The sequence below is a fragment of the Caretta caretta genome, chromosome 9, assembly GCF_965140235.1.
Source record: "Caretta caretta isolate rCarCar2 chromosome 9, rCarCar1.hap1, whole genome shotgun sequence".
NCBI lineage: Eukaryota > Metazoa > Chordata > Testudines > Cheloniidae > Caretta > Caretta caretta.
Window position 1 is genome coordinate 97,865,493 of NC_134214.1, and position 15,444 is coordinate 97,880,936.

The 15,444-nt window shown below is 41.5% G+C and overlaps 1 protein-coding gene and 1 non-coding gene across 4 annotated transcripts; both read left to right on the forward strand.

The window, feature by feature from the left end:
• The first annotated feature begins 104 nt into the window (after positions 1-104).
• On the forward strand, positions 105-14,558 carry RBMX (RNA binding motif protein X-linked). Of its 3 annotated transcripts, none has more exons than XM_075132568.1 (9): positions 105-202; positions 1,630-1,755; positions 1,939-2,045; positions 8,915-9,086; positions 10,214-10,333; positions 10,728-10,842; positions 13,135-13,260; positions 13,334-13,437; positions 13,948-14,558. In XM_075132568.1, exons 2-9 carry the CDS (start codon positions 1,647-1,649, stop codon positions 14,253-14,255), a joined length of 1,161 nt encoding a protein of 386 aa, XP_074988669.1. In that variant the 5' UTR covers positions 105-202; positions 1,630-1,646; the 3' UTR covers positions 14,256-14,558. The 3 variants fall into 3 exon arrangements, with proteins under 3 accessions (XP_074988669.1, XP_048720766.1, XP_074988670.1); XM_048864809.2 differs by having other exon boundaries at positions 13,349-13,437; XM_075132569.1 differs by lacking the exon at positions 105-202 and adding an exon at positions 409-430.
• Positions 1,797-1,870, forward strand: LOC125643246 (small nucleolar RNA SNORD61). Its single transcript, XR_007358644.1, has one exon. It is a non-coding gene; the product is annotated as a small nucleolar RNA SNORD61 (small nucleolar RNA).
• Positions 14,559-15,444: the final 886 nt, after the last annotated feature.

Here is a 15,444-nt window from a genome sequence, read left to right on the forward strand (position 1 = left end):
ATCCCCAGGATCCTACAACGACTCGGGCCTCTTCAGCGCCCCCCCCGCGCCTACAAACCCCTTCCCCGCTGGCGGCTGCATCCGGGGCTCGCCATCGCGTTCGAGGCGGTGACGTCACTTATATAAAGGCCTGCAGCGCCTTTGTTCGCTCTCTCATTGCGCAGTTGCAGCTCGGTCTGCGAGGACGGGAACTGGAGGGGAGGTGAGCGCCGGCCGGCGGGACAGGCGGGAACGGAGCGGGAGAGCAGAGCAGAGCTGAGCGGGGCAGGAAAGGGGACGCCGAAGGGAGAGGGAAGAAGGGGGTTTTTTTTGGAGGGGGCCAGGTCCCGACGTTCCGTCGGGGAGTTAAACTTCCTCCCGCTCTGGAGTGGGGTGGCCGGGCACTCGCTGCGGTTGGGCGCCGCGCCCGCCTGGTCGCCGGATTCTCGGGGTGAGGAGCGGTGGCCGCCATTTTAGGTGTCGGGCAGTTTTCGGGTCCCGCTGGGTGGGCCTCGCGGTGTGTGTGTGTGTGTACACGCGCGCTCGCTGTGGGGAGGTGCGCGGCTCTTTGTTGCGTTTGGGGTGGCTCGATGCCGGGCAGACACACGTGGTCTGGTCGTTCCCAGTTCAGCTGCTGCGGCGGCCCGCCTCTCCGGTAGGAGATTATCCCCGCCAAACGTGGCCGCCATTTTGTGGTAGCGTCGCGAGACTGTTGAGGGTCTAACGCTCCTATCCCCCGCCCCCTCCGCTTTGCCTGGGGCTCACGCGCCTCTGCCTTTGTGACTGGCTGCGGATCCCGCGTGCTCTCGTCTCCCCGGCCGCATTGTGGCTGCCGAGCCCTCGGTATTCCCGGGGGGGGGGGGGGGGGATGCGCTCTGGTTTTCCCGCCACTGGAGTTTGGGGGGCGGGTGAAGCAGCGTTGGCACATTCCTCCCCAGCTGCTGAGGCCCATCTGTCCTACAGTCGCGATTTACACCCGGCCCCTGGAGCGGCGTGGACGGGCCAGCCTAATAGCAACATGCTGAAAAATGCACCCTGGTTTCCAGACTAGGCTTGAACAGTTTGGAAATAAGAGCTGACCGGCCGAAACCGGCCTGAAGCGAATTACTCTGGGATTGTTTTGCATCATTTGAAACGTAGCTGCAGGGTCCTGTTTCTTTTCCTCTGGTAAAAGATTTTTTGTTTCCATAGGATTTAAAAATTGTTCCTTCTGCCCATAAAACATCATTCCTACATCATGTGCAGTCAGTTAGAGCAGGGCTTATTACGGTCTCCTCAGCGCCGCTCCCCCAGTTTCTGTATCCCGGCACTGTATTTTATAGCATGGCTTCCTTCTAGATTTATTCAAATTATATAGGTTCATCTGTTAGAAATACTATTAGGGTGCTAAATATGAATATCGTTTTGTAAAATTGATGCTTTGTTCTGTGTCTAGCTATCTCATTCTTTCATACAGATGATGGTCTCTGCTTCTTTCTCACTCTAAAGTTTCTAACTGACTTGGTTAGAAGTCACTCTTATATGGTGAGGAAGGAGAGGGAGGGTGTGTGTTGAAATACTTTCTGGAGTTCACACCTTCTTACAAAAAGGGAATTAAAGTTCTTAAATCTAGTGTCATCATGTCTCATTAATATAACTTATGTTTAATAGGTCCTACTAGAGTCAAAATGGTTGAAGCGGATCGTCCTGGGAAATTGTTCATTGGTGGACTGAATACAGAGACAAATGAGAAAGCTCTTGAGGCTGTATTTGGCAAATATGGGCGCATTGTGGAAGGTAAAAATAAAATTTCTAAATGGATACTAACTAAAAGTTGTGCTGTGATGAATCTTATGGCATTGATCAGCTGAAATGATACTGCTCTCATAGTCCTCTAAGAAGTTCTGAGCACGTTGTAAGGGGTAGGTTATGCTGTGAGATTTATGAAAAGTAGAATAACATTTAGGTTTATGTTTACAGTTCTCTTGATGAAGGATCGTGAAACCAACAAATCCAGAGGATTTGCTTTTGTCACATTTGAGAGCCCAGCAGATGCAAAGGATGCTGCCAGAGATATGAATGGAAAGGTATGATCTCTGTTTGATAAATCATGCTTGTTTTATCACTACTACAGTGCAGTGTCAATATTAATTATTTGAACTTAATAGCAGTGTGCTTTACAAACTAGATTTGTATTAAGATCTGAGAGACAAGTCCTACTGTAACAAATGACCAAATTTCTTTTCTGCTGCTAAACTTACAAATGCTGAATATAATCTTTGCTAACCCTATAGAACTGGCATTTATTAAAGCTTCTCTTCCTGTCCCAGGATTTGAGGATGGGGGGTGGGGGTGGGAAGCTTCCTGCTCAGGAGAATAAGAGGGAAGTTAATTTATGTATCTTTGAGAATCAGGATGCCTTTCAGATGGAGTTTTTAGCTTTTTGTTATACAAATTCTTTATCCTATCTGTTTGTAAAGCCAAAAGCTACATAACTCTAATCAAAGTCTCTAAATTTGATTATAAACAGCATCTACTGTACTGAATTGATACAAATGTAATTTCTTAATCTGGAAGGATGGGAGTTCGTGTTATATTGACATATTTTGATAAATATGAAGTTGAAGAAAAACAGTTCCATTTGTTTTTGGAATTTGAGACAGTTACTCAAGTCTTTTAGTGTTTGTTGTTCCTGCTTAGAGGATATAGAGAAAGGATATCTGCTTATTAAGCACACCTAAATTTGTCAAATAGGTACCAGATGCGTGATATGGAAAGTGGCTTGCCAGCTAACTCATTCAATAGTAGTAACAACCATGATTGCATCTGTGCTCCTTTCTCAAATCTGGCAATTTAACTAGGAACAGTAACTTTTGATGATAGGAAAGGACTGAATTGCTTCATTTAAACTGATATGCAAATAATGTAGCTATGCATTGTCAACTTTTTATGAAATAAGTGAAAAGGCCCAGAGTAGTAATGGGGATACATAGCCTAAGATCTGTAGGTCACAGGCTAGTATGTAGTCCCGGGTGGTATTGCAGTTGTGTTCTAAGTGGGAGATGTCTGCTGTTGCTGACCAGCATCACAGCCCTCCTTTTTTGCAGCCTCTTAAGCTCTGAACAACTATGTAGCAGGACTGAATTTACTTTTTCTTTGGAGGTGTCACCTTTAAATCAATTGACACATTGATGGGGCAGTTGAGGAAGCTTGTATTGATATTACTTGTCTTCCATAGCTAGAGTCCTTTAGTTGTCATTTGGCACTCTTCACTATTTGGTTTATATTCAATCACTTGAAATGTTTTGAGTGCATATCTTAAAGTGTGATTTAAGCATTATATTTTGCAGTGTTTCAATAGGTCTTTAGTAAGTATCTATGGAATCCTGGGAATGGAACATCAATGTGCTGGTAGTGTTCTTAGTTAAAACATTTAATTTCAGCAGAGCTCTCTTAATCCTTGCCTTATGTTGTCTCACAGTGAGAATCAAATACAAACAGTAAAAGCTAGCTATAACATGGTGTCCGGTCAGACTGTTTGAGCATGTGTTCTTGGTGCCCATGCCCAACTTAGTGTTACAATAACTTGTGCCACCATTTCAGAGATGAGCAGTCTTTCTGAGTCAAAGTTTACAGTCCTGTGACTTAGAAGGCAGTCGGACTCTTACTGACTTGTAGACAGTTCCTTAAAGGTGCTATTCCAGGATTTACCTCAAAATATGCATGTTACTGTAATACTGAGAATTATGTAGCACAATTCTAAAGTCCTCTTAAATACTGTTTTAACCAGAGTGGCTTGGAATAATTTGTGCTTTAACTGCTGAGGCACTAGAGATTAGTGACTGGCTGAGAGGATTTGATCATTTGACATCGTGTGTAGAGTACTATTCTAAAACTGCTCTTAAAACAAAATGATTCCTTGTTCTTATTTTAGATCTTCTGTATAACGGTATAACATTGGCCACACTTGGAATTTTTAGAATAAATGCCCAGTGTATTAGCTAAAATAGTGGCTTGTTTATATAATATTTAATTGTATTTCTTTGAGATCTGTGCATACTATTTTAGAATGCACCTCCTGCATCACTGGACTCTTAGAACCTTTATAAAGTGGTGCCTTATGGGTTGTGTGAGCACCCTCTCAATGCCCATAATGTTCTGAAGGGTGGTCCTAAGTGTCCAGCAGCCTTTGATTCCTTCTTCCTGTGATAAACTGCAGATGCATGGGGTGGAGGTCCTTACATGAGAAATCTTTAAAAACTTTAGGTTTTTAATAGTAGCTTGCTTAGTTTCTGGGCCACAGAACAGTTAAAATATCTGCATCTGCTTAAATTTGGATCCACCGCATTCTGGGTCAATTATGGTCAATCCTAGAGGAAAACCGAGATAAAGTGGTACCTTCTGTGCGGCTTGCTTTTTCTATATAAAGAGGGAGACAAAAGGTGTAAGTGAGACATGTATTGTATTGGACCAGTTTCTGTTTGGTGAGAGACATTACCTCACCCACCTTCTCTCTAATATCCTGGGGCCAATACAACTACCACACTGCATCCTTCATCTTTTAGTCATTTGAATGTTGTGGAAGATAACCAAACGCTGGTGTTCTGTAATGCTATTCCTCTACACCTTAGGTCAGAAAAGACACATGCATTTCTCCAGGTTTTCTATAGGACAGAGCTCCCATGAGCCAGAGCCTTGTTCCCATAAAGGGGCCTCTTCAGTTCCATGGTTTCCTAAAGTGGGAAAGCAACAGAAGTTTTCTAAATAGGAAGTAGCAGCCTAAACCAGGTACAGGATTGTTAGGATACAGCAAGACTGACCTCTGGAAAAAAAAATTAAACCAGGTCTCTAATAAGTTATTGGCTGACCCCCTCGTAGCCAAAGAAGCGTGGGAGTTCTGTGCTTTTGGTTCTTTCTAACAGCACAAAAGAGAGCACAACACTTCAGATTGGTCAAGTTATTCTGCCTTTTACACTCTTACTTCTAGTAAGTCTCAAGTTTGATAGTTGCTGGGAGTCGATAGCTTTGCTTTGTTCTCTGTTGGGGATGGGTGATTCTCATCCTTGTGGAGTGACATTACCACGGATCACTGGGTTTGGGCTGCTATTTGGTCCATATGAGATTGAGTTCCATCCTGTGCTGCCTCCTAGCTTCTTTCCTATTAGCTTTCAGAGATCCCTCACATGATCTGCTATTCAGGATAAAACTGAGTTCTCTAGTAAGGATGGGCGTCAAAAGAAACAATACAGTTCAAGCAGTACAGAAGAAATTACTTCATAATGCTTCATCATTCTGAAGAGACTGTTTTCATCCTGTAATGGATTTAAGGAAACTGAACAATTACATCAGAGTTCAAATTATGTGTCGTACCACAAGCTTTTATCCCTATTTTTCACTCTGAAACGGATTCAGGCATAAAGTGCATACTTTTACACAGTAGTCAGATTAGCTCACAAAGTACCATTGCTTCTTCATAGATGGTGATCACGACAGATAAACCCTTCTCTGGAACTATCCTTGGCTCTATTAGCCAAGGCTTTTCTACTAAGGAAGGCATTTGCCAGATGGTCGTAATGAAGGTGCTCACAGTGCAGTTTTCCTGAGATCACGGTGAACATGATCTTTCAAGGACACTTCCAGTCACACGTTTATGATTCTAAGTATGACCTCTGCCTACCTGCGGAGGAGATCCTTGCATAAGTGGTTGGTAGTGCCATACAGCCCAAATATAGGTGACTTGGGCATAGTGTTTATTTTACTGAAGGCTGTCCTAGATTCATCAGTGGGCTGATAGGTCTTTCTAGTACCAACTGTTGCAGATGCATTCAGTTTGGTCTGAGAAAGTGGACTGTTCATGGTCAATAAAACATGTGGAAAGCCAAACTCTGTATAAGAGTGTCTGGTTGCAAGCCATCAAGTGAACTTGAAAATCCTTTCTGCCTTTCAGTCAAGGACCACATAATACAAAGTGTCAGGACAGTATGACAGCCTGGTGTTATGATAGCAAGTGCTCATTTCTAGCTGCTCTATCAGGAAACAATGGACCTGGACCTGTTACCTTGCTAATAATGAAAGTATTTACAGTTTTTGCATCCCTGCCCATTTTGGCTAATTGAAGCTGAAGTCAGACTACAGAATCAGTTATTAATGAGCAATATAAGAAGAATGACATGTCTATTAAATGCCTGCCAATGCACAAACTAATCCATTGACATCTTATGCTTCAGCTAGCATGGTGTTACCTGAAGGTTTTAGGCATTAATAGCACACCTTGGTTCTGTTTCTTGGAAATCTTTATAGCTGTTGTCCAAGGGTAATTCTCTAATCCTCACTTAATTAGAACCTTCCCAGTCAACCTTTTATAGGGTTATACTGATTGCCCATTCCCAGCTGCCGTGTAGGTAGTACACCAGCAACTGTAGTTCTTTGGTGGGTCAGCACCTGTATGGCTTTTATAACCATGGCTCTGAACATCAGTATTTGTTGCAGAGTATCTAGAGACCAGGTCCCTATTCTAGGCACTGCACAAACTAGTAAGGTGGTCGCTGCCCCAAAAAAGTTTATACATTTAAGCTTAATACATGATCCAACTATTGGATGTGCTGTGTTCATAAGGCTGTCTTGGGCCCAGCAAGCGAAAAGGTGTTAGTAAAACCCTTGTTCTGCGGATACAACGCTAAACAGTTAAAGGTGGTTTGGGGTTTTACAAACCGAGTTACTGTTGGCTGCCATTGTAGTAACCACTATTTAAATTTCTGACCTTTTATGGACACAAGAGGAGAAAGGGAAATAATTAAAGTATTTTAACTTTAAGGCTTTAAAATTAAGGCTTTTATTTTTAATTTTTGTTTTTCAGCTGTAGTCTCCTTTTTATAGAGTAGACCCTTGTTTGAGCTTTCCCAGAAGGCGCTAAAGATTATAGTAGCTGTCTAATCCCAAAAAGACTGTTCGTTAGATTGTCTTGAGCTGTTGGAATTAAATTCTGTTTGTTTTAGAATCAAACAAGAAGCTTATTCATATGTAGGAAAAATAAAAGCAAAGATAAAATAATGCAGCTTGTGTCACTAATGCTTTTCTTCACTTGCATCCTAGCTGCTGGTAAAACACAGGCTCTGCATATTATCCATTAGTTACTTTAAGACCTTTGCAAACTTACTAGCATTGGACTGTCCCAGGCACTTGTAGCTGGCCTTTTTGGTCACAGGTTCACAGCACCTGCTGCAGAAGGTGGTGATATCTTGGCTGAGTAAGCCAGGGTTTCAATGAACAGAAAGCAAAAAGATAGGAAAGAAGTAACGTGGGGAAGGAAAACCACACATTAGGGAGTTAGGTGATAAAAGGCACTTAAAGCTTGCATTCAGAATTTCTAAATGCCAGATGGTCAATGAGGTATTTTGGTATCAGAACAGCAAAAGCACAAAAGTGTCAGGAATCTACAATGAGCCGGGAGAATGGTCATGATGAAGCTTGCTCCTTCCAGTCTTTTAGTGACCTTCACACAAATTATGTCCAAGAAGTGATGGCATCCTCATGCAATTGAAACTAACCAATCAAAACACTTGCTTCCGTTTCTAGAATATTTCAGCTCATCATGACAACTGGTGGCTTTTCCATGTGCCTCGAAGATGCATTGTCATAGTAGTTCTAACTTAAACAATCCAGTTTACCAGTGTTTGTGTCTCCAGCTTGTATCCAATAGACTGAGTTGGACTCTTGGGTAATTTAAGACTACAGGCTTCTGCACAACACAAGCTATGGGAGAGTACTTGTACTGCACCACTGGCAACTAATTTCTATGAAGCTTCAAAGCTGCGGGCGATAAGGGGGTGTCACCACCTACAGGCATCTCTTTCCTTGTGAACAATGGCCTTAGAATCACTAACTGCAGAAAGGGAAAACTAAAATCGAGTTGATTCTCTTTAATGAGATGTTGTATTTAGCACAGTAATCCTAACTATTTTTGTCCTTTTTGAGTTCTGGGCAGAGTAGATGTTCGGAAACCTAAATAACACACACCTTTCACAGAGCCTGCAGTCTTGGTAGATAGGCTCAAATCCTTTAAGGACTCTTGACTCTTTGATTCCAAAACTTGTGATAACCCAGCACATAATAGGCTGGTAACAAAGCAGCTGTAAAACTTTGAGTTTACTTGTTGAATATATTGAACACTGAGCTTGTATTATGGCCACACAAGGCACCCATTTCTGTAGAGCCATGCCTTTAAATCTAGATCTAGAATCGGCTCTTGCTTTTTAAAAAAAAAAATATATATATATATAGTGGTTTCAGAGAACCTTGAAAACAACATAAACTGACTGTCACCTTTTTGAGTAGGTAGCCTGATGCAATAGTGCAAAGGTATCAACTGCCCAGTTCATTGTTAATTCTGAAACTGCCTTTAGTTTTCATGCCAACTTTAATTTAGTTCACGGCTGATCATCTTCACAGAAACATCAAGTGAATACGTCCAGCTGCCTTCCCATGTGCCAAAAGCTCCAGCTGACAAACCTTAAGCTTCATCCCTGGAACTTCTGATGCCACTATAGTTTGGTACAAAAATCCTGTGGCTTACTGAAAACTGAAACTGGAGAGAGTAGTACATACATAGCACATATTTAAAACAGATGTATGTTCTAAGTTAAACACAACAGAAATACCAGAGTTCCAATTTCTGAAATTGCTGCAGATTTCCATTAAGTGCCACAGGAGCAAAGGACCTTTCTGTAGAACTTATTCCTTCTGAGTACATTCCCGGTTGTTTATACCGGCATGCTGAAGATTCAGAGCTGTTCTAGAATTACAAACCTTCTTAATTTATAATGTAAAAGCCCAGTAACAGTGAAGCTGAACATAAGAATGGCTCTACTGGATCAGACCAATGGTCCATCTAGCCCAATTGCTTATTTAAGACATAGAAGCATAACTGAGCACTGAGTAAAGCAGCTTCTCTTTTTAGTCATTAGATGGGAAAGCAATTAAAGTGGAACAAGCAACCAAGCCATCCTTTGAAAGTGGTGGTAGACGTGGGCCACCACCCCCTCCAAGAAGCAGAGGTCCTCCCAGGGGCCTTAGAGGTGGAAGAGGCGGAAGTGGAGCAAGAGGACCACCTTCAAGAGGGAGTCACTTGGGTATGTATTTACATATCTGATAACACTTGGACAACATGGAAGACCATCAGATTTGGAAGGTGACAATATCCCTCTGAAAAATCAAGCCACTGAATAAAGTATTCCTTGTTTTTAAATTAAAAACAGATGAAAATGTGCACTCTGCAGTTGAGCCAAATTATTGGCTCAGTAATTAGACTTAAATCTTCTAGTGTGTGAGGGTTCCTTTCTGCATATAGCATTCTGCTTGACTTTTGGCTCAAACAGAAAGCAAAACTCCTCCCTTGCAAGCGAGGAAGGAAGCATTCTGGTGTCCTGGTTTGAAAGTCATCTTGCAGCTGGGAAAAAGGTGAACGCTTTGCAGTCTTACTGCCAGAAGACAAAACTCAATAAACAATAGCTGCTGACTTCAGGGATTGATCCTTTGAGGGTCAAGCTTAATTATCTGGCAAGATAGGGATCTGCAAACTTTGAGCACTGCTTGTTTAATATAGCACTGTTTAGAGCTGTAGCTTTTAGGAGAGATACTTGACTGGTTATCCTTTGATGTAGAAAACGTTAGAGTAGCACACAAGATTTTGTTAGTTTGTCTGGATACTGGACTAAAATTAAGCAAGCTGCTTTCTTAATCGGAGAAGCAAGTAGCCCCTTATCTGGGGTGTAGTTGAATCAAAACAGCCAGAAAGCAGTTCTGTGAGGTCTGTATAGTGGGTCCTGCACAACCTCCAGGGTAGGATGTGGTCAAATCTGCTTTTAGGCTGCTCTGCTCCTTATTTGGCCACAATATCTGGAAGCAGTGGACTTGTGCATTATCTAGGCTACATGACCATGTAATCTGATTTACGTTACTCTTCCTCTTTTGGTCACACTGCATCTTTTATTCCTGACTGGGGCTTCCCAGATTTGACCGCTGTACCAAAAAAAGAGCCATTATGGAATCTCAGGGAGCATGCATGTGGCCAGAGTGTTACAGTTCTTCTCCACTTGTCTCCAAGTTCTTCCTACAGACTTCTGCTCTGGCTTGGTGGTACTGATTTGCCACTGCTTAAGCATCTCAAATTTTAGCCCTTTAACCTGCAGGAATATAAAAAATGGCTTATCTAGATCTTCCCATAAATGATCGGTTGACTGACTCTTTACCTTTTTAGGTTCTTCTAGGGGGCCACTTCCAATGAAGAGGGGGCCACCTCCACGAAGTGGCGGACCTCCACCCAAAAGATCTGCACCTTCAGGGCCAGTGCGTAGCAGTAGTGGAATGGGAGGGAGAGGTAAGGAGTTGTTCAATGTGTTTCTTTTTGGTTGTCTGGAATAACGAGGCTGGATTTATTCGTGCCTGTAACACATCACCAGTGACTTCAAATCAAATTCATTTTTTTGTTAGCATAATGTTTATGCTTGTATAGCTATTGTCTCTTCATGTCAGCAAAACTTTCAGATCTGTGACTTTTTAAAGATGTTCCTCTACTGCTGTTTTTTAGTTTTGAGTAGCAGCCATGAAACAGTATTGCACTGAATGCAGACTATAGCAAAGTGATGTCCTAAATAACTCTGAACTATGCTGTTAATACAACTTTGCATTGAGGAACTTCCTCTGCAGCAGCTGTCCTTCATGCTTGCTTCATTTTTAAACAGTTGATTTACGTGAATTGTACTTCTTTAAAGCTCCTGTATCACGTGGAAGAGACAGCTATGGTGGTCCTCCACGCAGAGAGCCAATGCCATCACGGAGAGATGTCTACATGTCACCAAGAGATGATGGTTATAGTACAAAAGACAGGTAAAGTTAATGCATTATAGTTAAAGCTTAATACCAGGGTCCTGATTTCTTATTTTGTCTGCAAAGAATTATGCTCACCTATGAGGAGCTGGTTGAGAATTTGAAAGTGGAGGGTAGCTTAGGTGAAAAAGTGATCATGAAATGGTAGAGTTCTTGATTTTAAGGAATGGTAGGAGGGAGAACAGCACAATAAAGCTAATGGGTTTCAAGAAGGTAGACTTTAGCAAACTCAGGCAGTTGGTAGCTAAGATCCTATGGGAAGCAAGTCTAAAGGGAAAACAGTTCAAGAGTTAGCAGTTTTTTCAGAGAGACTTTATTAAGGGCACAAAAGCAAACTATCCCACTTCATAGGAAAGATAGACGTATGGTAAGAGACCACCCTGGCTTAATTATGAAATCTTCAATGATTGGAAACTCAGAGTCCCACAAAAAGTGGAAACTAGGTCAAATTACAAAGGATGAATATAACCAAATAACGTGAGTATGTAGGGACAAAATTAGAAAGGCCAAGGCACAAAATGAGATTAAATTAGCTAGAGACATGAAGGGTAACAAAGCATTCGAGAAATACATTAGAAGCAAGAGGAAGACCAAGGACAGGGAAGGCCCATTACACAATGATGGTGAGGGAGAACAATAACAAAATGTGGAAATGGTGGAAGTCCTAAATGACTTTCAGCTTTCACCAGAAAGGTTATTAGCAATCGGGCATCTAACATGTGAATACCAGGGAAAAATGAGGTAGGATCAGAAGCTAAAATAGGGACAGAACAAGTTAAAAATTACCTAGACAAGTTAGATGTCCAAGGCACCAAAGCCTGATGAAATACATCCTGGAATACTTAAGGAGCTAACTGAGGAGATATCTAAGACATTAGCAATTATCTTTGAAAAGTCATGGAAGAAGAGATTGATTGCAGAGGCCTGGAAAAGGGCAAATGTTAGTGCCCATCTATAAAAAGGAAAATAAGGACAACCTGGGGAATTTCAGACGAGTCAGTTTACCTTCAGTACCTGGACAGATAATGGAGCAAATAATTAAGTAATCAACTTGCAGATAATAAGGTGATAAGTAACAGCATGGATTACAAAGCACGTCAGACTAATGTAATGGCTTTCTTTGACAGGGTAACAAGTCTTGTGGATGGGGCGGGGGGGGGAGCGAGTGGTAGATGTGGTATAGTTTGACTTTAGTAAGGCTTTTGGTACTGTCACATGACATTCTCATAAACAAACTAGGGAAATACACTGTAGATGGAGCTACTATAAGGTGGGTGCATAACTAGTTGGAAAACCATTCCAGAGAGTACTTTAGTTATCAGTGATTCACATTCAATCTGGGAGGCCATATTGAATGGGCTTCTGCAGGGTTCCTTTCTGGGTCATGTTCTGTTCAACATCTTCATCAGTAGTTTAGATAATGGCATAGAGAGTAAACTTACAAAGTTTGCGGACAATACCAAGCTGGGAGCAAGTGCTCTGGAGGATAGGATTAAAATTCAAAATGATCTGGAGAAATGGTCTGAAGTAAATAGGATGAAATTCAATAAGGACAAGTGCAAAGTACTCCAGTTAGGAAGGAACAATTGCACCCATACAAAATGGGAAAAGACTGCCTAAGAAGGAGTTCTGTGGAAAGTGATCTGGTGGTCATAGTGGATTACAAGCGAAATATGAGTCAACAGTGTAACACAGTTTAGGGGGGCGGGAAGCAAATATTCTAATATGTATTAGCAGGAGTGTTGTAAACCAGACACAAGAAATAATTCTTCCGCTCTACTCCATGCTGATCAGTCCTGAAGTGGAGTATTCTGTCCAGTTCTGGGCGCCACGTTTTGGGAAAGATGTGGACAAATTGAAGAAAGTCCAGAGAAGAGCAACAAAATTGATTAAAGGTCTAGAAAACATGGCCTATGAGGGAAGACTGAAAAAATTGGGTTTGTTTAGTATGGAGAAGAGAAGACTGAGAGGTAACATAACAGTTTTCAAGTACATACAAGGCTGTGAAGAGGAGGGAGGAAAAATCGCAGCAAGGGCGGAATAGGTTGGACATTAGGAAAAGCTTCCTGTCAGGGTGGTTAAGCACTGGAATAAATTGCCTAGGGAGGTTGTGGAATCCCCATCACTGGAGATTTTTAAGAGCAGGTTAGACAAACAACTGTCAGGGATGGTCTAAATAATACTTAATCCTGCCACGAGTGCACGGGACTGGACTAGATGACCTTTCAAGGTCCCTTTCAGCCCTGTGATTCTATGATACTCATAAATAATATAACTATCACTTTTTTCTAGTTATTCAAGTAGAGATTATCCAAGTTCCAGGGATACAAGAGATTATGCTCCGCCTCCAAGAGATTATGCGTACCGTGATTATGGTCATTCCAGCTCACGTGATGAGTACCCCTCTAGAGGATACAGGTACCTAGCATTATATTTTTCTCAGCTTCAGTCACACTCTGTCACAACACTGATTTGTAGTAAGTCTCAGCAGTTTTTCTTCTTATAGTGATCGTGATGGCTATGGTGGTGGACGCGATAGAGACTATTCAGATCATCCAAGTGGAGGCTCTTACAGAGATTCGTATGAGAGCTATGGTAAGGACCCATTTTGAGGGTATCGTAGCAGAGTTTGTAAAGGTTTCCTAATCCTGATTTACTAGGCTGCTTGCATTTAAGGGGGAATGTCACACTCAGTTTTCTCCTCACAGTGAAAGTGAGAATGCAATTATTAGTTTATTTAACAAGATGATCAAATGATTACCATAACCTAACGAAGCAAAGTCTACAGTTCAGAATTGCGACTATCACTGGAAAATATGGCTGAGTTTCTTCTCTAAAAATAACAAGTTGTTCTGGAATATCCCCCAAAAGAGCCTGCTTGAAATAAACACCGTCTTCAGTCCTTTCAAACAGTCTTTAAATTCATTCGCTGCCTGATACACGGCCCCCACTATAAATGTCCCAACATGGCAGATTATATTAAAAAGTTTCAATTCGTACAAAAAAGTAACAGTAAACTTTAGTGCAGCAATTCTGTAAATTCAGATTTAAATTGTTATATATAACTTATAGTGTTGCCATATTACCTGACCATTGACCCTGCAGGTAACTCACGTAGTGCTCCACCTGCACGAGGGCCCCCGCCATCTTATGGTGGAAGCAGTCGCTATGATGATTACGGCAGTACACGAGATGGATATGGAAGTCGAGAAAGTTATTCAAGCAGCAGAAGTGATGTCTACTCAAGTGGTCGTGATCGTGTTGGAAGACAAGACAGAGGTCTTCCCCCTTCCATGGAAAGGGGTTACCCTCCTCCCCGTGATTCATACAGCAGTTCAAGCCGCGGAGCACCCAGAGGTGGTGGCCGTGGAGGAAGCCGATCTGATAGGGGTGGAGGCAGAAGCAGATACTGAAAAACAATCATAAACTTTTGGACCAAGACAGATTACTTCTCACAAACCCAAGTGGAAGTTGTTCTATCTTTACTACCAGAGGACTACTAAAAGGAAAAGTTGTTCTTACCTTTTTTTTATTGTTGCCTGTTAAGTTTCCCCCTCCATGATTTTTATGCTTTTGTGAGGAAAAGTTAAAACAATGTTTAATTTCATTTCAAAATTGTTAACATTTCTTTCAAAAAGCAGATGTTAAATGTATAAAAGTTGAGCTGTGTACTAGTGTTGTAACTTTCAAAGTAAAAGTTTCCCTGAAATGCCAAACTTCCCATCTGATTTTCCTCATGAATGGAACAAGCAGTTCTAAGATCTTCCACACAACATCTAGCCATCTAAAATGGAGATGGATCGTTCTACACATTCAAACTCTCATTCTAAACAAATTAGTTACTTGTGGTTGGAGGGTGGTGGGGATGTGCCACATTAAAATTTCAGTTTCCTCTTGATTCTGAAATCACACAATATTCCCAGATCAAAATTTCTTCAGATCCTTGTGTAAAGAAAAAATCAGGATTCCATTCAGTCACTAAACCAGAAACAGCAAATGGATAATGCTGAGCATACTTTGCCTTCCTACTGTTTTGCTGGGAATTTGCAAGGACCTCTCCCCCAAAATAAACCATTTACATGTAATAAGTCAACTACAGAATACTGTAAATAAAAGGTTTGACCAGTTCCATCAAAGAAGCTACAAAACGATGCTTACTCATACTGTTTCAAATTTTTGCAACTCTGTGTAGTGTCTCACTTTTAAAGGACCATCTTTGATTCCAAAGGCAAATGGAGAAAATAAGATAAGCAAAGAAGTCTTTCTCTCCAACTTCTCAAAGGCTTATGACTTCATAAAAACAAGTGAATCTTTCAGCATTCCACAACAGATTTAAAGCATCAAATGCCTGTGAAACAGCAAAGATGGGTAAGCAAAGCAAACTAGTTTTTCAGTCTGTCAAAATTGAACCAAATTACCTTCCTCTTAGTACAGTGAGACATGCTGTACGTCATGGCAATGGAAGTGCTTTCTGTATTTAAAACAATATCTTATGGAAAAGCAATGCTGGAAAGCATTAGAAGTCTTCCAAATTCAACATTTCTTCTTATGGATATAAAGCATGTATGGCATCAATTTTGAAACTAAAGCATTTAAGAATGC